This window comes from Xyrauchen texanus, chromosome 18, assembly GCF_025860055.1.
Source record: "Xyrauchen texanus isolate HMW12.3.18 chromosome 18, RBS_HiC_50CHRs, whole genome shotgun sequence".
Lineage (NCBI taxonomy): Eukaryota > Metazoa > Chordata > Actinopteri > Cypriniformes > Catostomidae > Xyrauchen > Xyrauchen texanus.
This window is the reverse complement of record NC_068293.1, coordinates 36,823,659-36,849,129: the sequence shown is the minus strand read 5'-3', so window position 1 is coordinate 36,849,129 and position 25,471 is coordinate 36,823,659. Positions and strand designations below refer to the sequence as shown.

The following is a 25,471-nucleotide window of genomic DNA, read 5'->3' as shown; positions in this document are numbered from 1 at the left end:
CTTCCGTTAAGAGTCAAATCAGGCTTTGCTGCATTTCTCCACCAAATGCATGCATTATGTGTGTAATAATTAAATGCACCACAGGTCAGAAACATTTTCCCCCCAAATATTTGATAATTTACCTTCAATATCAGCTCAAATATGCATTGGCCAGAAATGGCCTTCTGGTTTGATTACCAAAAATCCAAATCATCACTCACTTACATTTACATTGGTGCTTTCTCATGAAGATACAAAATAAAACTGTTTCTGAAATAAAAAATATGGAGGCAATTTTGCAGTAGGTCACTTCTGTAATACAATTCTGTATGTAGCCAAGTATAGGGAATTGTTGTAATGAACATCATATGTGCTACAATGTGAATTAGCTGAAATTTTTGCATTAGATCTGCAAAACTTACATTCACATTTAATTGACTGAGGTATATAATCAAATATAATGCTTCTATTCTTGCAGGAGGTGACTGTTCACAGTAAAGACAAATAATGGTCACACCAAAAAACATGCATTAAAAGCTGAAATGTATTATTTCTGCACCAGCAGAGTTGCAAAAAATAACAATGGTCTTCTGATATGTATTCCTTTGGTTTTTGTGGTATTCTCAGACAAATGTTTTGATACCGCCACAGTCATTTCAACCTACAAATGGATTACTTATAGTTGTTTATGCATATTAAGAAAGGTAAAGTATTTAAGCACAGAAAAAAAATGACACACTTCAGCTTAAGGGACTGTGATGTATATGTGGCCCAAGCAAGTGTTAAATGTCTAGCTATAACATTTGTCAAGTGTATCCTGTGACAATGAAGTGCCAGCAGCACATAGCATGTGACATATACAGTAGTTAAATCTCACCAGCTGTTGGTTACAAACAGAAAAAGAGGGATCACACATTGGCTTACCTTGAATGAACTGTGGACTAGTGTTTCATCCAGGTCAATTACTACACAGATCTTCCCTACATCTTTAGACTTGATCTGTGGAAGAAGTGGTTTGGCTGGGACCTGTAATAAACATTTCAAGAAATCTAGTAAATAAGTAGCTTTGTTGGCAATTACTGCAAGCGATTTTACAGAACAAAATGCAGTTTAAGCTCTTAGGTCACAGACATTTCTAAACAAACCATTAAAGAGGTTACTGGTAAGCATTTACACATAAAGAGAGTAAAGAAATATGCATTTGCATATTAGTGATCTAATATACTTGATTATGAACGTCATAACTAATTTTTAACCTTAATCTTTAGGCATGAGTATCCATATGGGGGATAAGGTAGCCCTTTGAGCACTAGTTTGTCAAGCAGAGGAAGTTCAAGTGACCAGTTTGGGTGGGAGAGCAAAGCTGCTGGCCAACCATTCTTCATAAAAAAAAACTTACAGAGTCCACACCATGTAAGTAGCTCAAGATATCCAAAGTCTTCAGGATAGGTTTTCCTTAACGGAGTTCAATACCATTTAAATAACATAATATGTGACCCTAACCCTGAATGTGCACTTATTTTAGTGTCGTTGCTACTGACTTCAACCTATATACTGTGTGTATATATATTGTTTTTTTGTTTTGTTTTTAAACAAGTGAACATAATCAAACCACATTGGCATACATTAAGGCAAATACCAACTATATTATAATGACATATTTTTAGCGAAAGGTTTAAATGTGTGCTTAGGACAAATGTATTTTATAATAGAAGTCAGGTCAAGGCATGTTGTTAAATTTTTTAATCAGGGCAGGATGTCACATGTTTTAAATCTCATAAATATATACAATTTATCCATTTCAATATTTGTTAGCCAAAACAATGTTTTGATATTTTTGTATATTAGCTATAAAAATGTTGTTGTTAAATGAGTCTGTGCTTCATACTTTTTTACATTTTAATTTTTGCTGAAAAGCCTATCACTGGCTGTTTAATGAAGGTGTAGACCTAAAGAGTGGTGTTGTTTTTTTGTTTTTTTTGTGGCTGTGGTCACATATGATAAACATATGATAAACATATGATATTGGGCATGTTGTCACTAAAGGTCAACATGTGTTTAATGAACTGTATACATTTTCATGGGCTGAAACAGTGAAAATCAATAGCTTTTTTGTAGCCAAGACTTCAAGGTAGGTGGTTAAGCAGAAAATGTTTTTCAAAAATAAACCCTTCCTGGCATATATTCACTGGAGTAAAAAGTGTGACAAAAAAAAACCCATCACATTAGTATAATATCAAACACCCTTTGCTCCAGATATTTGTATCAGACGCAGACGTCAAAAAAACCCATATCTGCAAAATCTTAAAATCAAGTGTGTGTAAAGGATACCAAAGTACCTGCTCTATGGGCGAAACACAGAATTCACAATCACAGATCTCTGGATACTCTTCATCATCAGATACCTCACTGTCCTCATCACTCTGTTCAGAATCTGTCTTTTTTTGCTCAGACTTAAAGTATCCTTCCTGCTCACACTGTTCAGGTTCCTCTCTTTTTGCAACTTGATGTATAAGTTGCTCTAATTTTTCATTTGGCTTGTTTTGTTCTGACAGACCATCTGTTCCAGGGGGAAGGGAGAGCTCTGAGATGTCTTTTGGCTCAGAATGGGCCTCTGATGTCTCTTGCTGACAAACTGGTTCACAAATCTCAAGAGTGCCAAATGCTGTATTTGATTGTTCCTCAAAATCATATGATATAGAGAGAACTTGTTGACCAGCATTTGGTGTCTCTTTGCCATCATTGTTCTCCTCAGCACATGTCACAAAATCTTCAAAGTCAAATATCGATGTATCTTCATATTCAGTGGTTTCAATCTCTCCACAACAAGGTCCATGAGCCCCCTCTGTTTCATCAAAGATATCCTCAGTCTGATTTTCATAGATCCCAAACACAGATCCATGCTCTTCTATGATTTCCTTGTTTTCAGATCTGTAAAGTTTAGTTAAGTTCTGATACACTTCATTTTCCAACAATGTATGTCTTTCATCAAGGGATTGAAATATCACCTCTCCATTTTTAGGGCAAGGTTCATTGCCCTTGCCTTCCTCAGAATACAGTGTGGAACTCTCCACAGTAAAATTAGGCCCATAGGCTTGAGTTTCACAGACCTCGTCTTGTTTAGTACAAAGTTCATGGATTTGACCTGATTTAATGGCGAGTCCAACAGAAAAATCCTCAGCATATGTTTTATTGCTTTCCTCTCCTATGACTTGTTGCTCAATTACAAGGTCTTCATCAGAAGCATCCAAGTCTTTCTGAGTGTATGTGTCAAAGGTCTTATCATTGCCTTCATCAGGGTACTCATGTGACTGTGGAGTTTGAACAGAGGTCTCATTCTCTGTAAGACCAAAATGTTTTTCCTTCTCACACCCTTGATTTAAAAAGATTTCAAATGATTCTGACTCATCAACACAACTTTTGAACGATTCTTCAGTTTCAGAACTGCCCTGGCTTTTGCAATCAATGCAGTCAGTATAGTCCTCCTCGCTTGATACATCTGAAGAACCTTCTGCTTTGGTGAATTCATCCATGGAGATATCCACATTTGAGTAGAGTTCAAGAATGCTATCCTCATCTCTACAAAGCTGAAAAGTTTGAGGAGTTTCACTGTTACAATATCCCCCTTTATAACGTTCTTCACACATTTTACAGAGCATAATATCTTTCCCAACTTCAGGGGTTTCAAACACTTCCTTTGACTTGCTATGTTCTGCATGAAGATCCAACTCTTGATTGTGTTGCAAAAGATCGGTAAGAAATTGCGAAAGCCACCGAGACTCAAAATTTTCCATTGATCCAGAAAATATGGCATCACACTCTGATGGTTTCCTAACCTCAGTCCTGTTGCTATTATTAGGCAGATCTTCTTTAGGGAGTTCAGAGTTGCGAAAGACGGAGTATTGGGTTCTTAGTGAATAACACATTTCATGGCATTTTTCAGCAAGTTTGCTTTGATGTGGGCACTCTGAATGGTCAGGACTGCATAGTTCATTAAAGTCACATTTCTCAAAGTACATTCCACAGCCAGTGCACAGTTCTAGAGCCTTAACACATACAGCAGAGTCTTCAGAAAGTTGGTAACATGGTGGACTTCCCACTGAAGTACCATCAGTCGGGACATTAAAGGTTTGGCTACAATCAGTAGTCTTCAAAAGTTCAGCAAAACACTCTGGGTTGTTTAGAAAGGCACTCTCAGTGGTGTCCGTTTGCACACTAAGCAGTGTTTGCTCAAGGGACACACAGTGGTCAGATGGCAAACTTTCTTTAGAGACTTGACACCGTTCAGGGGATTCAAAATGTATGGCATGGCATTCAGCAGGCTTGTTTTGATTGTTAGGCTTAGACTTTTTAGATGTCTCACAGTCTTCAGAATCTAGTTCAACTACAGAGTTTTGATCAGATGAACTGTATAACCCAGACAAGTTAATGGCACCTTCTTCTTCAAAACCACTGTACTGTTCTGAGGATTCCTGATATTCTGAGTCACATTCAGAAAGTTTTTCATGATCTGAAGGATCTAATTGTGAGGACTCAAGAAGCACTTGATGAAAAGTATCACAAAGGTCTTGGTTCGTCTCAGATAAATTTAACCACTCAGGATAATCTTGTTGGAAAGACTCACAAAGATATGGGATCATCTTAGATGAAGTTAACTGTTCAGGATCATCTTGTTGAAAAGACTCGCCAAAATCTGGGCTCATATCAGATGAAGTGAACTGCTCAGGATCAACTTGTTGACAAGAATCACAAGGATCTGGGCTCATATCAGATAAAGTTGACTGCTCAATATAATCTTTATGAAAAGATTCACTGGGATCTAGGCTCAATTCATATAAAGTTAATTCGTCAGCATCATGTTCAGAAATCTCACTTTGATCACTTAGTTCATCACTTTGGCTCATTTCAACCAAGTCAACTGAAGACCTTATTTCAAAAGACTCACTGTGCTCAGAGCAGCTGTCCAACAAAGAGCTGTATCCAGATGAACCAGCCTGATCATGCTGATCTGAAAATTCCCCATCGATTTGACCATTTTCAATGCAAAGTCCATCTGCCTCATTCAGCCCAATTAACTTTTGATGCACAGAGGAGTCAATAGGCGTTTCCAGTTCTGTGCATAATTCAGTAGCATGTTCTAAAGACTGGCTTTCCTTTTTTGGATCTCCTTGTCCAGAGACCTCAGAATGGCCGAAGCACAATTCAGCAGGCATATTTACCTCCGATGGCTCACTTATAAAAAAGGCAACAGGTTCCAAGTATTTAGTAATGTTGCTTTGAACAAAAGACTTCCCTTCTCCAAAAGATTGGCAAAGGTCAGAAGAAGGGAAACACTCCAAACATTCTCCCATAGGTTTGCACAAAGTCTGCAAGAGTAAGAGATGTGTGTTTGCAAAGAGGAATCACAGGGCTGAAGGGATTCGTTGAGCCCAGAGCCTGCCTGAGATACCAGCAGTAGTGTGCACGTTGACATGACGGAGGGGTTGAGACTTTACTGAACCTGCACTCAGCCCGCCTTCAGGAGACCTACCGATTTATTTTGGTGCTTCGGAGATGTGACAAATAACTCCTGCCATATCAATTCACTATAAAAAGCTCAAGGCAGGCATAAATCTAAATCTGACACCTAGAACGTCTTGACACCTGATCTGCTAGTAGTTGTATGCAGCCATGTATTTTTTTCTGAATAATAAGTTCAATAGAATCATTAATGGCTTTGTCGTTTTCTATAAGTTTTGACATACCCAAGTATTAGCCTCCAATTAATTGTGAATTAGCTATTTCATTGATTTTACTAAATAAATGCAGTTGAAATGGGTGTTGTGTAATAATTTCTTTAAAAATTTATATTTTGTGATGATAACGGGGTTTAAACAAATGCAAATCAGGAAAATATATTCAACTGTAAGAATTAAAATCATCCATGTCATCCTTTACTCACTTTTCAGATGTTTAAAACTGATTCGTTGAGCACAAAAGGAGGATGTTAGCCTCAGTCACTTTCATTGCATCTTTTATCCCAAACAAGGACAGTAATCGGTGACTGAGTCTAACATTCTGCCAAACATCTCTTTTTGTGTTCCACAGAAGAGTACATATTGTGAATGCATACTGGTTTGCCACAACATGAGTGAGTAAATTGTCAAAATTTTCATCAAGTACACTAACTGTTGTAAACAGGAAAAGAATTGCGCAAAGCACACACAAGGTTTCAGTCTCCTCACTATCACAGCTGATCATGTGGCTCTTGGTTATGTTAACCGCAAAACTGCCCAGTACTTAGAGAATGCAAGATTACAGGGTGGGGAGGGCGGGAAATAAAAATAAGACATTACTAACACCTATAATCAACTCTTACTTTTGAGATGGTTCCATTCTCTTCCACCAGGAGTGGGGTGTTGTTATTGACAGGCACATGATCTGTTTCGTCATGACACAGGCAGCAGAAGAGACTATGGAAAATCCCACGACTGCGGGGTTTCTTCAACGACGATGCAGCATGTGGAGGGGTACCTGGGAAACAAAAACACATTATGTCACACCTACCGCTATCCCGCTGTTTGACACCATTTATCTTTGCATACACAATACACTTGGCTAGATTCAACCTCATATTCCTCACACCAGGGGTATTGTGAGATAACTGTACTTAGATGCACATGTAAATGACCGGTAATATGTCATTAAATTGCATATTTAAAAACAGATGAGTGTCAACATCAGAATAAAAAAAGAAAAAGTGAAAAGGAGAACTTGAAACAATGCATATTCTACAAACTCAATGAGGACACAGAAGCAACAACATGATGAAATACATTCCCAGAGTCCAAGTGTCCACATGTTAAGATAATGTTTAAAAGAATAGTTTGCACTAAAATCTTTAACTCACCCGCCTAAAAATGTTCACTGATATTTTGTCAGTGTTTCAAAAAAGGAGAATTTCTGAAGAACATTTATGCAGCTCTTTTCCATACAACTACAGTTCAGCGTGACCAGGAGCTGTTAAGGTTTGACGTCACAGAGGGCAAAATGCATTTGTTACACGTGTCATAGCAAACACAATGGGCCAATGCGAATATGCAGAACTGAGAAAGCAATTTTAGAGGACATTTTGTCGTAAATAGCTACCTAAATTTTGGCCTTTTCCTCACACTAAGCTTTGCATGACATCAAAAGACTCAACAGAATTTTTTGGGGTGAAATATTCCTTTTAGTCAAAGTATTTTATTACTCATAGAACAGCTGGCGCTTTTACTGGATAGAACAAACCGCGTCCATGGATATTATTAAATGAAAACACATGTCTGTCACACCCATTAATTCCCTTCTGGCTGACTTCATCATATGAGCTCCACAATAATCTTAGCTGATTGCTGTAAGTGTATGTCAAGCAATTTCCAGCTATTTGCTAATAAGCTAGATATTTGTCACCAAATACAGCAGACAGAGACATAGTATCCGTGAATAGTGACACATTACAGGGAATCCACATGATTATGGATCTATGTTGGGCTTAGGGCAACAGCAGATCCCTGGGCAACTTACAAGAGTTGAACAACAGTGACGAAAGCTGGACTTTGCGAGACAAAATCTTTGACAAATTTGGCTGCGGCTGGGACGGTCGAGGCAGCTGTCAGCAGGAGGGTTAATCTTGCCACTCAAAATTTAAACTAAAAGCTCAAATATCAAACAAAGCTCTTGTGATAGACAAGTTAGTTAGAACATATAGTACTTTTGATTTACTTACACTGGGTACTTTATCAGAGAAAGCTGTGTTTTTGTAGCACAACAAAAAATTCTGGTAACACTTTACAATAAGGTTCCAGTTGTTAACATTAGTTAATGCATTATGTATCATGAACAAACAACGTAACTTAGATTTTTTACAGCACTTATTAATCATATTAGTTAATGAAAAATACAATTGTTCATTGTTACTTCATAGTGCATTAATGTTAACAAATACAACTTTTGATTTTAAAAATGCATTAGTATACGTCTAAAGTAATATTAACCAAGATTAACAAATTATGTAAAAGCATTGTTCACTGTTAGTTCATGTTAGCTAATGTTTTTAACTTATGTTATCAAATGGGACCTTATTGTAGTGTTATCAAAATTATGTTCACTATTTTCCTTGATACTGTAATCGCTATTATTATAATTTTTTTCTTCAATACAATTTACAATGTAATATTTTAGCAGCATAAAAAAACTGAGTAAATATGTGAATTATTAATGTGGATCTGTGGATAAGATTATTGAAACTCACTAATTAGGACTAGTTGTTGTGATTTATTGAAACACCTCTGATTTGCCATTGAATCATGCTTTACAATCCTCTGCTGCTGCAAACAAAAAAAAATATATATATACATACATACATACATACATACATACATACATACATACATACACACATACACACATACACACATACACACATACACACACACACACACACACATATATTTGACGCAACGGTAGAATATTTATTAGATTTATCTCCTTTTGACATATCCTTCAACATAAAATTTGCCCTTAAAACCAAACTTAACCCAAAGTACATACATGCAATGAACTGCCGACCCATTGTCAGGATATAAAACACATCTCTTGAAGCATAAACATACTTTCACTGTCAATGGTGCGCCTTGTTCTAACTCTGAACCAAACTGTAAGTTTAGGTGACCCAAAATATACAGAGAATCTGACAGGTGGAAACATTGCATAGCGAGAGCCCACCTGCATCCTGGCACAGGGCACAAGGGTGGCATAAATGTGAGAAAAATGGGCAGGAGAATGGAACAGTATTAAGAAACTTCACCCAACCCTTCATGTCAACTACTGTGATATTAGACATAACAGGGCTTAAAATAGCGCCCGCGGGCAGCTGCTGACAGCGGTTAGTGATGGCATTCACCGTAAATATAGAGCACTTACAGCAAACCATAAACGGAATCGCCAGAAAACTTTGTTGTGTTCCCAGCTAGGGAACAGGCGAGAATGGTTGAACCATATGTTTATCTCATGCCGTATGTGTCAGTAGTTCTCAACTAGTTTACACTGGACATCAAGTGACAACACAACACAAAGTTCAAATCAATTTGATATGTTTCAATATTAGGGCTGCCAAGCTAATACGTTAAGTCGCTACTTGCTACCCACAACTTCAGAAGCACTAACATATGTGATACTTTGATGGATAATATAATGAAAGAACATGACGTTGCCGAAAGGATTTCTGATTGTGCAACAAACTTGAACTTATAAACAAAAAAAAGGTAAAATAAAGAATAGGTTGGTGAAGATATTTTAAAAGCAAATTTGAATGACATGCTGAAATGAGCTGGACGGAGTGATCCTTTACTTCAAATCTCAAACCTGATAAGCTGGTTACAGCTTTCTAAAATGCAGCACTTCTCCACCAAGGTGTCATTTTCATTCCAAATATTTAAAAGTGGCTTATCTAGGTCTCTTATAAGAGGACCTCTAAGTTATTCCAAACATGACAGATAGAGACCGCTCAGTGTCTGATTTTACTACCGTAACATGCAGTCCCGCATTACAAACTCACAACTTGTTTCACGCCACCCCTTGGGACAGAAGGGTAACAGATTTGGGTAATATTGCACATATTTTACATGGGTCTAAAGCAAACAATGACACTTACTGCTATACAGCACTTTTCTTCTATTAATCCATTCTATTTCTGTCTATTTAAAATAGATATGCATCGGGGGTGGGTAATATAGTTAGCTTTTAAAATCAGCTTTTATTTTTTTACAATATTACACACGTAGATACATCTTGATTTTTATGTATTTGCTCTAAAATGGATCAAAAGTTTAACAACATTTTTCCCCATTTATAATTGGGACCGTACAGACATTATTACCAAGCAGATTAAAAATAGAAGAACTAAAATACAGTACAAATCTATTGAAAATAATCAACTGGATTATACAAGATGCAAGGGATAATGGTATTTAAACACTGTGATGAGGAGGAGGGTGTGGCCGGGCCGCAAGGATGGATGCCTGGCGCTGAATTATCCCAATCAGCCGGGAGAGGGATAAAGAGAAGCCAGAGACACCTGTTCGAGAGAGAGTTGCACACAGCTCGCAGATGTCAACAGGTTAACAGTGTGAGCATCACAGGGAGCCGTGTGTGTGCCGAACTGAAGTGCTGAAAAGCACATTTAAAACAAAAAAAAAGGGATGCAGTTTTTCACCTCAATCCGGATGGCAGAGGACAAGTCTCAGTTGCCTCCGCTTCTGAGACCGTCAATCCACGCATCTTATCACATGGCTCGTCGTTCATGACACTCTGCATGTGGAGCTCATGCTGGAGGATCCACACACAACTTTCCACACACCTGAGAGCGAGAACCACTAATCGCGACTACAAGGAGGTTACCCCATGTGACTCTACCCTCCGAAGCAATTGGGTAGGAGACCTGGCTGTACTCAGCACACCCTGGATTCAAACTCGCGTTTCCAGGGATGGTAGTCAGTGTCAATACTCGCCGAGCTACCCAGGCCCCCGAAAAGCACTTTCTATGTGGTGTCTGTGTTTAATTAAAGAGACTCACATTGAATCGTTATCCAGCTCCCACTTCCTTCTTTGTAGAGATTTAGGTACCTTGCCACACTGTTGCCAAAACCCACGAGTTGGAGGAAGATGTGCCATCAGAGAGCCCTCGCTGCTGAAGGAGGATCATGACGGCGACAGGGTGATCAATTCAGTGGCGCAGGAGCAATGTGTCAGCCAGTGGCCGAGATTGATGGCTGAGGGGTCCAGTGCTATCGCTTACCGTCGCTGAGGACTGTTGTGCAGCTAGCTGAGGACCAAATGGTGGCGTGGTCTGGGACCAGCGTGTTTTTTTCTTCTTCTCCCTTTTCTCTTTTACTTTTTCTCTCGGTCTCCTCTCTCTCTCTCGGAGATGGCAGTTCGAGAGAGAGTTGCACACAGCTCACAGACTGTGCAACTATACATTCTGTGTTGGGCTGGAAAGGTCAAAAGTGTGAGCGTAACATGGAGCTGTGTGTGTGTGTGTGTGTGTGTGTGTGTGTGTGTGTGTGTGTGTGTGTGTGTGTGTGTGTGTGTGTGTGTGTGTGTCTGTGTTATTGTGCTGAAAAGCACTTATTATGTGGCATCAGTGTTTAATTAAAGTCTTTTGTGAACCGCTTCCTCCACAATCACATTTAATGTACCAATATAAAAAATTATACTAATAACAAATAAATTGCAATATTTTGTATTTGCCTTCTTACATTAAATATAAAAATGTGGATTACACATATCCGTTTTAATACTTTCATAGTCGTGACTTGTGACTCAGTTATGAATTATGCTCATACTGTAAGAACATCTGTTTCTGTCATTGTAAGGGGAAAAACGCACATGTTTTTGTATGACTTGCATTCGACAATTAACAAGGACTATTTTGAATTTGTTGAGCGGAAAAAATTATAACTTTTCTGTGAAAAGTGTTTTAGAATATAACTTTAAACTTTCAAAATAATTAATAATGTTATTTTGTTTTAATTGTTTTGATGTAGTAATCAGTCAAATCAGTAATGTGATTACAATTTTAGAAAAGTGATTAGTCATTTGTAGTGAATTTTGAGTAACCCCACACTGGTTGCAATGTAAGCTAATTGTAATAACATATCCATCTCATGAACAGTTAAAACTGCCCCATTGACCAATAATTATGTGCAATACACAGCTTAGTCTATTTATATTTATCCAACATATCCTACGTCTTCTGCCATTACATTCCCTTGCACTACCTATATATATATATATATATATATATATATATATATAGTCTTATTGTGTATTTCTATATATACTTATATTTTCTATTTACTTTTTATTTTATTCTATTTTTTTTATTATTATTATCTCTGTCTTGTTGTTGTATTGTTTGTGCAATGGAAGGTTCTGAAAACAAGACAAATTCCTTGTATTTGTAAGTATACTTGGCAATAAAGCTCATTTTGATTCTGGTAACCATCGCAAATACCATGTAAATTACCCATCCCTAATATCATCCATAAATTTCTCTGCAGAAAATAAAAAACACTAAATTTGAAAATATAATATATAATTTAGATTTAGTTTCATTGATGAAATTAAACACCAAGGTATATTTTGCTAAGATATACACAGTGACACAGTGACAGTAAATTATGATTCAATATGTCACGAGCCATCATGTTTTCATATATCTGCATCAAGCGCGTGAGCAGGAGACGAACGTCCCCATGCTAAATTGAGCATCAGCCGGGTTGCAGTTTCAATCTCTCCCTCTTAGATAAGGTCAATTGAAGGTGTTTGGAAAGTCTGGACAGCTCTCCTAAATCAGGCACAAGCTGCAGTTGGTACTCCTCTCGCGTGCCCTCAATAGAGTTTAATGTAATCTCGTGTTAAGTTAAATGAGATGAAACGACTATTTGGCAACGGACATTTTTCCGACAATTCTTTTATTGTCGACGTTGTCGATAATGTAGACTATTCGTTTCAGCCCTAGTCAGAACCAGAAAGGAAATGCAAGGCAAACAGAGTAGATCCTAAATGTACAAGACTTGCCGCTTCAATAGAACTCCAAGAGCATGAGAATCACTCCGTGGGCCTCAAAGGAATCTCTCTCTCACTTTCACCCATTTGCGCAACCTCACTGGAATGCAGCCATATTTCTGACCCATAACTCCGCTGCACTGTGCCCAGCCAAAATAGGAAAAGGAAGTGTGAGGAAGTGAAGTAAGAGCTGCCGCAAGGCAATGGAAGGCCCACAACTGAGCTTTCTTTGTGTCTTGCCTCCGCCAGATCATGTTTCACGGGTAACAAAAAAGGTACAGAACAGCGACGGTCTGGGAACTGCATGACAAAATTATCCACAGTGCCATGCAGACTGAGAGGGGTTCCAATTACTGACCACATCCACTGACCCACTTTGACGGGGACATAACACCTTTCAAGACAGAAAATAACAGGGTTTTTCAAATATTAGGTATATTTGGTGACTGCATGGAGACTTAAGTTTCAAGGTGTTGCTGTATTTTACATCACAATACTGTATTTATATCCTTACACATTGAATTGATATTATAACCGTTGTTCCTCACCTTTGGAATGCTCTCCCACTTCCCCTTCGGGAGCTCACCACTTTGTCCTCCTTTAAATCACATCTAAAAACTCATATCTCCACTCAGTGTCATCTCTCAGTTGCTTGTTAGGGAGTTTTTTGTTTTTTTTAAGTGTATGTGTTATCTATCATTTGCTGTATTTCATGTATTTGCTCAACCTTGGTTTCAAGAACGGTGCTATATAAAATAAACATAATATTATTATTTTTTTTGTTATATTTTTCACATTAATATTTTTGATACAAAAATACATACAGCGGCATTTCTAAAGATGTCCAAACAGTTTCTCCGTACAAGTTGACTACTGATTTTCATATTATAAGAAAGACATTGGAACCAAGGTATACTACTCGCTTGAATCATTGTTATTCTTTAACTCCACTTCTTCGATGGCTCTACGATGAAGCAAAGCAAGAAGTTCAACACTCGCTGCGCAAAGCACAGAAGTCCAGTGAAGATGAATAAGAAGCAATACACTGAACAAATAAATCTGTATTATCATAATGCAATCCAGACGTCAATATAATGTCACATTGCATCCCTGCTGATTGCCACCCTGATTTCAACTGCAGTCTTTGCTGTTGTCAGTCCCAAACATGGAGAATTGACTAGGGCAAGGGTTTGAGGCTTGGCCTTTCTAAAAATACTGTACTATAACAAAGTGGTGAACAGGTGCTTCAAGTCTGATAACCTAAATATATCAGACGGTACTGGACAAAGTCTTGGCATGCTTTTCACGGGGTCACACTAAAAGCTAAGCCTCAGTAAACAATATTCTCAAGTAACATATTTTTAATGTCGACACATAAATGAGCGAACCTTAATTAATCCAGGTACTAAAATGTTTCATAGCTGAAAGCGCAAGCTGTTTGGAAGACTATTACTGAATTACGTAAGCAGTGTTCTTGGTGTTTGTGTAGCCCATTGCAACAAGTCAAAGTTTAGTAGAATTCCAGTATCGAGACTCATAGATGTTTAGCAGAATGTTCGCCTCAATCACCATTCACTTTCATTGTATGGAAAAAAGATGCAATGAAAGTAGGGATGCACCGAAATTTCGGCCGCCGAACATTTTCGGCCGAAAGAGAAAAAAGGCCGAAAATATGAGCCGAAAATATATACCTCCTCGCCCCGCCCCTCAGTGCTCTGATTTCAATCTGGATCGATCTAGCCCTTATCACGGCTGTTAGATAATTCCACAACGGCACTACCAAACAAAGGCCGATCATGTCAGCGGTGTGGAAATTCTTCAAAGTTTCTGATAAGGACATCACATTTGCGATCTGCAGTGTTTGTTCAGCAGAACTTTCAAGATATATATATACAGAGTACAGCAAGAGATTCTACAGGAAAGCGCCCCGATCCACAGCAGTGCCACAACTAGCGCAGCTACACCACAATTTGAGACGTATTTATCTGAACTACGCCAGAAGCGGCAATCCCCTTGACTACGGCCGCATAAACAAAGACCGCTTTCCTTTGCTTGCGCGGATTGCACACAGGTATTTATCTGCCCAAGCACAGACAGTGAGAGACTGTTCAGTGCAGCATCTCATGTTCTTGATGAGCTTTCTGACAGGAGAAACTGTCAGAAAATTTAGCAACTTTTGTTCTTGAAGAGAAACCTGTCGCTCGTACTTAAATAGAAAGCGGTCCAATTTGATGTGTATAGCAATTACATTACACTTGTTCTTCACTTGAGGATACATCTGTCGTTTACAGTTGAGGTTGGATTTAGTTCAATTACTGCTGTTTTGCACAATAATGTTCACTTAAAGTGTACATACGTTTACATAAACAGAATAGAGCACTGATCTATATATATAATTATATATTATAGTTATATATAGATCAGTGGAATAGAGGCCCTCTGCCATTCTGTGTTCTTCCTTTTTGTTTTAATTAAAATTACTGTTGCATATTTAAACTTTTTGAAAGACGTTAGCTAAGTTCATTACTTGACTGTTGTTTTGCATATAATAGTTTTCTAAAACTTTACATTATTTGGATAATTGTTAATAAAATCTGTAAAATTAGATTTTTACAGAACTGAAAGAAGAATAATATTTAATATAGTTTTAATATATTTTTTCTCCAGTATTGGTGTGTTACTTTCAATAAAAGTGCGATTTATTTTATTGGTTTGTAGTTTTTCAATTCAGATTCATTAATTCATGAAATTAATGAAAAAGTATAAAATTAATACAATTATACACATTTCTTTTTTTTTTTTTAAATAGGTAAATATTTCGGTTTCGGTTTTAGTTTTCGGCCAAGAGCATCCTGGATTTTCGGTTTCGGCCCAGAATTTTCATTTCGGTGCATCCCTAAATGAAAGTAAAGGTGACTAAAGCTAACATTCTGCCTAACATCTCCTTTTGTGTTTCATGGAGGAAAGAAATTCATCTGGGTTTGTAATAACATGAGGGCGAGTAAAAAATGCAAAATTCACATTTTTGGGGGTGCACTAATCTCTTTATGATATCTTAATTTTCAGTTATCTGATACGTCTATGTTTTAAAAAAAAAATCTGCACTCAATTGATATTCAGCCAACTCAAATCATATTCTGAATTGAAAGCAGAAAATCCATGGATGCCTCATGAGCGTCATGGCATGTAGAGACAAGCCACAGATGAAAAGGTGAGCCATACTGATGGACTCAATAATTTTACGTGTTGGAATGTTTTGTCATGTACAGGGTGGCCCCTCCAAAAAACAAGGCCACTATGTTTGGTTGCTCATATCTTAATAGGGCTGCAACAAAAGATTATTTTGATAATTAACTTATCTAATGATTATTTGACTATTCAGGCGAGTATTGCAATGATTAATCATTAGCTCTTAACTAGCTATTCAGCTTGTGCCCCAAGATAAAAGGTTGTATTAACCCTTTCATACGTCATTTTATGATTCCCTCATACTTTGCGATCTACATCATCGGAAGCTGTTTGGAAAGTTTGGAGTGCGTCTGGACTGTGAGCTGTGTCTTCTTCCTCTCCTCAATCATTAGTTTCTCATGTTACGTTAAATTAGATCAAACGACTATTCGACAATAAAAACATTTTTATTGTTGACGTTGTCGAGAACGTTGTCGCTAATGATAATCTTAAAAATGTATAAAAGGCGTTTGCACGATTTTCAGCGTACTGTACTTAATTTTACTTTTTGTAAACAACAAAATGATGTAACCGTGACGTCATTGTGAGCAGCATCTTGCTACAAATAAATACATTAAAGTAAACTGTTTAGTTTCCAATAGTAGCAAACATAGGTTCTTCTCTTTTAACATGTTGCCCTATTTACTTATTTATTAATTTGTAGCAAGTAGTTGCCCATGATGAAATCACAGTGACTTAATTTTGTTATTTACAAAAAAGTTGTAGAAGTATGCCAAAAATCATGTAAACAATTGTAAACACTTTTAAGATATGTCCAATCAAACATAGTTGCCCTGAATGTTTTTTTTTTTTTAGGGCCACCCTGTAAATTGTACATGTCAAAGGAAAATAACTAATTGTATTACTTTGATGAGGTTCAAATTAATGTTGCATGGTTCCGTACAATGATGGGTGCACTACACAACAAAATTTGTAAATGGGATGCAAGCGAAATGCGAGGTGATCATCTGTGTTCCGAGACTGCTATCAGGTCCTTGAATAACCTATAAAGTGCAAGGAAATTTCTACATGAAAAATTTCACATTTCAGTCTGATGCTGTTGATTACTATTATTATTATAAAACTTTCCTCAAGAAACTTGACATCTTCTGAAAGCAATGCATCGAAGGAAATAATTAATTATCCTTGATAGGATGTGATCACACACTCTGCATCCTCCTGTCTGTGAAGCACAATCTGGAAGCCTGCTGGAGTGAACTCACGTGCGACAATCATGTAATACACAGCTGAAGGTGTGAGATGAGAACCATATTTAGAACACAATAAGAATTTCATTGAATTAGCTTTGGCAGCCCGATATTTCGATTGGAAGGCAGCTGAAAAATTGCCAGTACCTGAAAAAAACGGTTTCTTCAATGCTCTCAATCTCATTTGAAGTTGCCCCACCTTCCTTCTCAATTTCTCCGACAGAATGTGTACCGCGTATGTGTTATGTGAACAGATTGAGGTGCAAATTATTTGCCATGCGGTACCAGACGGTAATCCAAAATTCTACCGGTTTATAATAGTCTACCGGTATATCACCCACCCCTAGTAAAAACTCGCAAAAGTTTGATTTTATTATTATTACTTTATGTATTGTTTTTGCCTTGTCTTGTCCTCTCACCTCATCTTTTGGATGTCTCACAGTCAACTTTTTAATGCCCACTTTGATTTTTACAAGCCACTTTTTTCCTTTTCAAACACATGTACAGTGAGAAGTTAACCACTGGGTTTAACTTTAATTCAACTCCTAGCACCTTCCGAGATGGTCTGAGATTATTTGCAGGCAGCGCTCACAATTAAGATTATTTTGGACAACTGACACAGGGAGAAATTCTTCAAATGTGCATTCTGTGAGAAGCGCAACAAACTGAATCAGACATGCACGTCGACAGCTTTTTTTTCCATCAGTTCTGCAAAATATAAACCGTACTGTAGAATAATACGAAATCGCTCAAAACTAAAGGGAACAGAATTGCATTTAATATTTTATCAATTCGGGGCGCAGTTTGTCATGAATTTCAGCCAGCGCCTCACATCCAAACAGCAGAGAACGTTTAGAAATATAAAGACTATACTGTATATATGTATATATATTTGCATCAGTTTCACATACATTTGTCAGTTTTAATAATTACAGATTAGAATGGAAAACAAATTGAGAGAAATAGACCTGAAACAGACACCTTTCGCAGGTGAGCCTTAAATCTGCTTTTGCTCCAGTACACGGATACGATTCTTGACAGAAGAGGCCAGGGGAAAGATCAAGGGACATCAATGACAATCAGCACACATCTTTTCCATTAAAAACAGGAGAATGTAGGTGATACTGAGACTTGCTCAGACTCACAAGCAAACAACACCATAAGCTTAATTATGGTGAGTTTTTACATAGTACAAAACATTGAAAGACTTAATATATTCATTTAATACAGTATCCATATGAACTTGAGCAATCACGAGCAAACTTCTATAGCGTTAATGAAGTGCCAAATGCGACACCGCATGGCACTACGCCCATTCACAAACTACTAAGCTACTCTGAGCACGGGCTCAGAGTAGCGCTTACTCGCGTTGCTCTGCGATTGTGCCAAACTTGAAACATTCTTGTGCACACTTGTACAGCTGAAAATATTTTGTTAGTAAATTCCATTACTTTTCCAAAACATTCAGTGTTAACTGAATGTTTTTCTATGACATTTCCAGGACTGGGAAAAAAAAACACAATTTCTAAATTCCATGACTTTTCCAGGATTTCCATGACCGTACAAACCCTGGTTGTGGCTTAATTTTGTTGTGTTGTCACTTTTTGTATGTAGAATACAAAACAAATTGTTCTTGGTGCTCCATATGCTGGAAATTAACCGCATTTTATAATTTTCTTGAGTATAGAAGGCCTAAACAGTTTTCTGTTACAAAGTTGGCTATTAAAATCCATGTTTGTTTTCTTATTTCCATTTTTCGAAAACATATTTTTCATTTCTTAGGCACGAAGCCTAAATATATAGGCTGTAAAAGATATTTTACAAAACACTATTTCCTCTTAACATGTTGAAATAAACACAAATAAAAAGTGTGCTAACAAAACATTTCTTTTTTTCTTTTGAGGGTGGAAATTGGAAAAAATAGCCTATGACACCAGAGAGGGCAGGAGCTGGACAGAATATTACAGGAGCAGGACTGAAAGGTCAGTGTAGACCTCTACCTTCAGGCTTTTGCGTGTGGGACCAGGACAAATTATGAAATCTTTTTGTGGGAGCTTGACAGAATCTAGTGGGAACGGGTCTGAAAAACCCATCGTGCACAGACCTCAAGTGTCCTTCAGCTCCCTCTAGTTCTTTCTCACCACATGTAACATTTTCTAAAGATTTGCTCAGTAGATTCTCCCCATGATGCATGAGATGTCACTTTTGAGAGACCGGCAAAGAATGGGGCCTGTCATACACAGTGACATGTACAATCAAAATTAATATAGCACTAAAAAGTACCTGCAACATCTATGAATAGATTTAACAATGAAACCCAATTACAGGCATGGTTGTATAATACATACATGCTCTTGATTCCTTTTAAACATGTCATAACTGTACTTACAGAACAAACCGTTTCATTTACATTCATCTGAGAAACTTGAGACGTAACTACCTAGTTCTGCAACATTCTTGAGGACAAATGTTTTTTCAGGGCAGGCACAACATTGGAAAATGTTCTTTATTAACCACATCATTTCCTCTTACATTTATTACATTGTGCCTGTGATCACGTTCACCACTGCAGGCGTTTATTTATTTACATTTTGTCATTATTCACATCAACCACGAGTTGTTTCAAACCCATATTACTTTATTTCATTGAACACAAAATGAGACAGAATGCCAGCTTCAGTCACCATTCACTTTTATTGAATTGAAAAAAAGATGCAATGGGAGTAAATGGTGATTAAGGCCAACACTTTGCCTAAAATATGTGCTCAGCAGAAGAAAGTTTCAGTTTTAATTTGTGGGTGAGTTATCCCTTTAAGAAGTATTTCTAAGTGTGCTAAGTGATAAGATGTAAATGTAGCCTAAATCTAAGTAAATGTCCAGACAGATGGAAAGGGTCTGTGCACTGAACTGAACCTGCTTCAGGGAGTGGTTTTCTTCAAATGTCAAACAAAAACACAAGCCTGTAAACCATCTCCATGTCTGTGTGCACAAGAGGGGAAAAAGGAGTACTGGCGAAAAACACATTGGTTGGAAAAATAAGCAGTGAGGCCGACTGCTATGGCTGGAACTGGAGGGATCCTCCCCAGACTGTCATCATTCAGAAAACATGATTGCATTCATTATTAAAGAATTTAGAATGTTTCTGAAACATTTTTATTTGAAAAGCTTAAAACTAAAAAAAATTGTCATAAATGTGTACAACTAAAGTAAAACTAGTCATTATATTTTTTTACAGCACAGAGTAATTTCTTTAAATATGTCATTAATAACTGATATCAAATGTTATACGTCTCAACCCAAAATTCAACCCAAATCATTACCAAAGGACATAGAATAATTACTCTAGCGTTGTTCATTCTTGAAGAAGGGAAAAACCTGGGTAACTATTATATGTACTGTCTGTTACCTGAACCGCATCAATGTGCCCTGTGTTTGATTGATACTTGTGCAGTGTCTTAGCTGCGAAGCAATGCGTTAAATGGCTAAATGTGCATCAGCATTATAAATACAGTAATGTGGTCATGTTCAAGATTTGAAAAACAATTTCATTTGCATCAAAGAATTTATGATCACAGACAGCAGATGAGCAACAGAGCAAGGCATAATTAGGGAAAATAAATTATATAAATATCTGAAATCTAGCTTGTGAAATTTTGGAGACATACAAAAAGGATTAATTCAACACTCAGCTGAGAGCAAAATCATTTTCAATCACTAAGAAGTTGCTGAGAAGTCAAGAAAATTATCCAAGGGTCACTTTTCATCTAGCCTTTGACCTGTACACAAACAGTAGCTTGCTCTATGATTACTGATATATAATGACCTATGACCTTCCATACAGGCCTAACATAATAGTCAGACGTTTGGACACAAATTATGAAAATGTTAGTTTAAAAAAGAAATCCATATGTAAGCATGACTCATAATAGACTACACAACTAATTTCAAGCATTTAAGCTTAAGCCTTTAGTTTTGATTAAAAGGGTTTAAGATCAAAATTAAAGCGCAATAGTTTTGCTTTCATGTAAACAACACCAGCTTAATACGATTCAATTGTGAGTGGTGTGAGCCTATAGTAAAATGGTCATGCAGAACTGTCAGAGTTTTTACTCCAACAAGCATTCTGCATTGCCAGCAAAAAGACATGATCCGCATATCATATGATATAATTAAAAGATAAGGGAGGCTCCATTAACATACAATGACTACACTGTGCAAGCTTGTCTCATGGTAACCTGTCACTTATGGAGGAGCTCTATAAGACTCAAAGTCATTCATTATATGGTAAATGCACAAATATGCACAATCTAACTCTTCTTGTCTTATGTACTTCATAATGCAACACACTACAAAGTAAACAAGAAATTACAAGCTTTCCTCAAACGTCAGTTCAGTGTCATCGTGGACACGCCCCCTTCACTTCGGAGAATTCAACAACATAAAAAAAAATAAAAGTCGCTCAATAATAAAACTCTAGTTTATTGCATGCATATTTGTGGAGCTTAAGCCAAACTGTATGTGATGATGGGTCAGCAAAGTATCATATACCAATAGAGTGAATGTACTCTGCATGCATGATGCGTCAACTGTAATCAACTTTTTGGAGTGAAAAATGTCCGGAAGCCTGTGATTTAACGGTTTGTTTTCATTGAACACGAGTTAATGTGACTTTCTAAACGATTGCAACTTTGTATCTAGTGGTCGCCGACCAAAACAGTCCTCAAAGTAGTTTGACATGTGCCGCTCCAAAACTATCTCCCAACTCACCTCTTTCCCGTAAAGGGGCACTCGCTTCTTCATCCCTGCTCACTTGCGTGATGATCGAAGAGGACGGGTGGTCCATGAGATCCGTAAAGCCAGAAAAAAGCGTGAAACGTTTTCCGTATTAAAATATAAAAAAATAAATTAATTAAAAAAATAAAAACCTCCCTGCAAATGGCCCCAAAAGTCCAAAAGACATTTACCGCTCAAGGACAGACATAATGCGAAACCGTATGACGGTGAAAGCGACACGTATGCTTGTATAAGTTAGAGGAGGGGAAAGACAGTTAAATAAAAATAATAATACAAAGTTAAGTTCCCAGATGACAACTTTTCACAACATGGAGTTCGACTCGGCTCTCAATTTCAAGATACAAACATGGAACTCGCCGGTTTCAAGGCACCCCTCGCCTTAAAGCGGCAACGCCACTCTCGGACAAAAGGCAACTACAAAAGCGCACCTTGATGGTTCAAAGTCCAAACATTTGTAAAAAGTGTTCAAATGATTTGCAGAATCGGTAGAAAAAAAACTGGTTTGGGCATATTATAGTATATGTTTGTTCACATGCACCATTAAATATTGACATTGTACTGTATGCGAATTCAAAACGCCTTGTGCTCAGTAAAACATAAAACAATGTATATATAATTATCGTGCACCTAAGAGCAAAATGTATCTTTACTTACAAAGTATGTTCAATTATATAACTTTATTTTTCTGTTAGGAAACTGTTTGACGGTTTTAAGTGCATATGCCTACATTCAAACATAAAACAGGCAAAAACTCATTCACAAAAGGTAATTAAAAGGTTGGTTTAAGAAAAACGATTCACTTAATTACATAAATCAAAAACACTTTCTATACATTTTAAGACTGTTTCTATTTTTGAAGGTTGAGGCAACGATTGAAAATTGAACTATTTCCTTTAAACGTAAAACATTCAAAATATCTTCTAGTTTTTAATCTTTACCCTTTTCTTCTTTCACCCAAACTAGTTAATAAATCAACATTTGTACGAAGTGTCCCCACTCGTTTGGAAACAGATTTCAATAATATGCGTTGCCCCTTTAAGATCTACAAAATCCAATACGCAAACAAAGTTTAAAAGATCTCTTAGCCTCGCCGAAATTGAATGCTCAATTCTGACTTAATACACATTTTTCCGATGTGTCCGATGGATATATATATATATATGATTAGTTGCAAATCGAGAACGATTTTAAAATGAATGTGCGCATATTGGTCTGCCTTTCACGTTTTGTCAAGTCGGAAAACTTTCTTGCGAACTTTTTTTTGGGGCACGAGTTAAGATAGCGGGGGGCCTTGAGACCGTCTTCAGAATGGAGGATAGGGAGAGTCCTCAAAGTTCGCGCACTCTGTCATGTTGATTACAAGTTTACATCATTGGTATTCATGACACAGTACACTCAACAGTCTACAGTCATTCACTGAAAAGCATGTGAAAGCCCATCCAAATTATGAGGTTGAAGAACGTTTGCCATATCTTAGATGTAAACTCTTTCCAAAATGTCATTCAGTTGCTTTTTAATACCATAAAATATTTTTAGCACTTTTGCATGTGCACCAGATGTTCAGGCACAACATGTGAAATTATAAACATTATATACTGTAATAAACAAATATATATATAATGTGCATACAATATAAATGTGCACCAGGGCCCGGTTTTTCAAAAGGTTTAATCCGGATAAAATTGATCCGGATTTAGTAATCCTTTTTTTGCGATCCGTGATCACGTAATCCATCTTACTTTTGAGCCAGTTTTTCAAAGCAACATCGGATTTGATCAATCTGATCCGGATAGGAACTTTTCAGGATCACCAAATCTGGATAACCAGTGCTCAAACAGGATAGGAATTCACAATGTAGAACTATAGATATGTAAAGAGCAACAAGTAGAATAGGCAGTGTGGGGTCAATATAAGTTTATTTTTATTTGAAATGAAAACACACACATTTAAAAAAAACTAAAAACAAGAAAAACCCCACCCCATCCTCTTCCAGCAGTCCGCTCATCTGAGACCTACAACACAAACACTGTACATTGAGGATATTTATAACAAGTTTCAAATATAGATGTATTGAATTAAAAAAAAGACTTCATGTCAAATACTCCACAATAATTTCAGACTTCCTCATCTGATGTGGAGAGACCAGCTTGTCTGAGCGTAGCCTTTAGGAGGCGGATCTCAAGTCTGGCCTTGGTTTGCTGCAGTTTGGTCAGAGTCAGTTGTTCCTCTGCCAGACGAAGCTGTGCTTCTGCCCTTTCAGTCTCTTTTTGCAGAAGTGCCTTATAATCATCATCTTTGTTTGATGAAGGGTGCTTCAAGCCTTTCCTCTGAGATCCTGTGGCAACTACCACTGGCTCAACCAATGAGGATCCAGCTTCTTCCACAGGAACAGAGCTGAGATTCAATATAAATACGCTCTCTGGATCAGCCTCAGGAGGAACTGGCAGATTCTCCTCCTCCTCTTCAATCCAAGGCTCGCCATCCCCTACAACACCTTGAATACCATGGAGAGCTTGCGACTTCTCACCTCCAATGATGTCGAGGACCACATCTGTGTAATCTCCCCTCTTGAATGGCTTGTTGCCTGTTTGTGGATTTTTGGCTTCAGCATGGTCCTTTGTTGCCCTGGCCTTAAGATTCTTCCACCGCAATTTGATTTGGTCTGTGGTCCTCTTCTGGCCAGACCCTATGGCATTAACATTTTCTGTGATTAAAATCCAAACATCATTTTTCTTTTTGTTGGTATCCTTAGCAGAATTAAAACTTCCCACTATTGTTCCATAATGGCACCGAACACCCTCTAGTAGTGCATTGGTTTCAGCAGCAGTGAAGTTACAGCTTCTTGAGTCCATGGTTCCGTTGCTTTACTATAGTGAACATTGTTCATCAATTATAGGCCTTGGGTCCAATTGCCTCAATTGAACACAAGCCAAAACTGATCAGTTGTAATAGGTGTGTTTGAAAAGACCAACTACACAGCCATATAAATCAGCCTTTCTCAGAGGATTCACAGAGAGACAGTGAAATGGCAGGTGCTGTCCACCGCCACCACCACTTTGCCAGGAGAGGGTACCGTCAAAGGGTGTATGTTGAACGTACCAAGCCACTGGAGCAATACACCACTGAGGAGCAGTATGTCCGGTTTCAGCTTTGGGAAGGCTGATATAGAGTACCTTGTGAACCTTCTCAGGCCAAAACTTCAACACAGAACCCAAAGGAGTCACGGTCTGTCTGTGGAAGACCAGATCCTCATTGCTGTCCGATTTTATGCATGTGGGACTTTCTATCAAGTTGTTGGTGACTATATGGGAGTGGTGAAATCAGCTGTGTGTGATGTGGTGAGAGATGTGTCAATCGCACTGGCCAGCCTGGTCAATGAATTTGTTTCTTTTCCAAAGGACAACCAGATTGCCCAGGCCAAGCGCAGCTTTTTTCTTTTGGGGAATATGCCCAATACTATTGGAGCAATCGACTGCACACATGTGCATATACAAGCACCTCGTGAGAATGAATGGGAGTTTATAAACAGAAAGGGGAGGCACAGCATCAATCTCCAACTTGTGTGTGATGCTGACCTCATCATCACCAACTGCGTTGTCAAGTGGCCTGGGTCTGTCCATGATGTACGAGGGAGAGCGCTCTATATAGAGACCTCCAAACCAAACGACCGGATG

At 37.6% G+C, this 25,471-nt stretch overlaps 1 protein-coding gene across 2 annotated transcripts in view; it reads right to left on the bottom strand.

The window, feature by feature from the left end:
* LOC127658679 (carboxy-terminal domain RNA polymerase II polypeptide A small phosphatase 1-like) overlaps positions 1–22,146 on the bottom strand; it is a 30,731-nt gene extending 8,585 nt beyond the window's left edge. Inside the window, exons 1-3 of one of the 2 annotated variants that reach the window (XM_052148093.1) lie at positions 21,771–22,146; positions 6,338–6,492; positions 904–1,005 (exon numbers count right to left, since the gene is read on the bottom strand). In XM_052148093.1, the coding sequence (XP_052004053.1) occupies positions 904–1,005; positions 6,338–6,492; positions 21,771–21,846 (333 nt within the window). In that variant the 5' untranslated portion in view covers positions 21,847–22,146. Of the gene's footprint in view, positions 1–903; positions 1,006–2,318; positions 5,618–6,337; positions 6,493–21,770 lie in introns of those variants that run through there. The other variant, XM_052148092.1, reaches the window with a different exon arrangement.
* Positions 22,147–25,471: the final 3,325 nt, after the last annotated feature.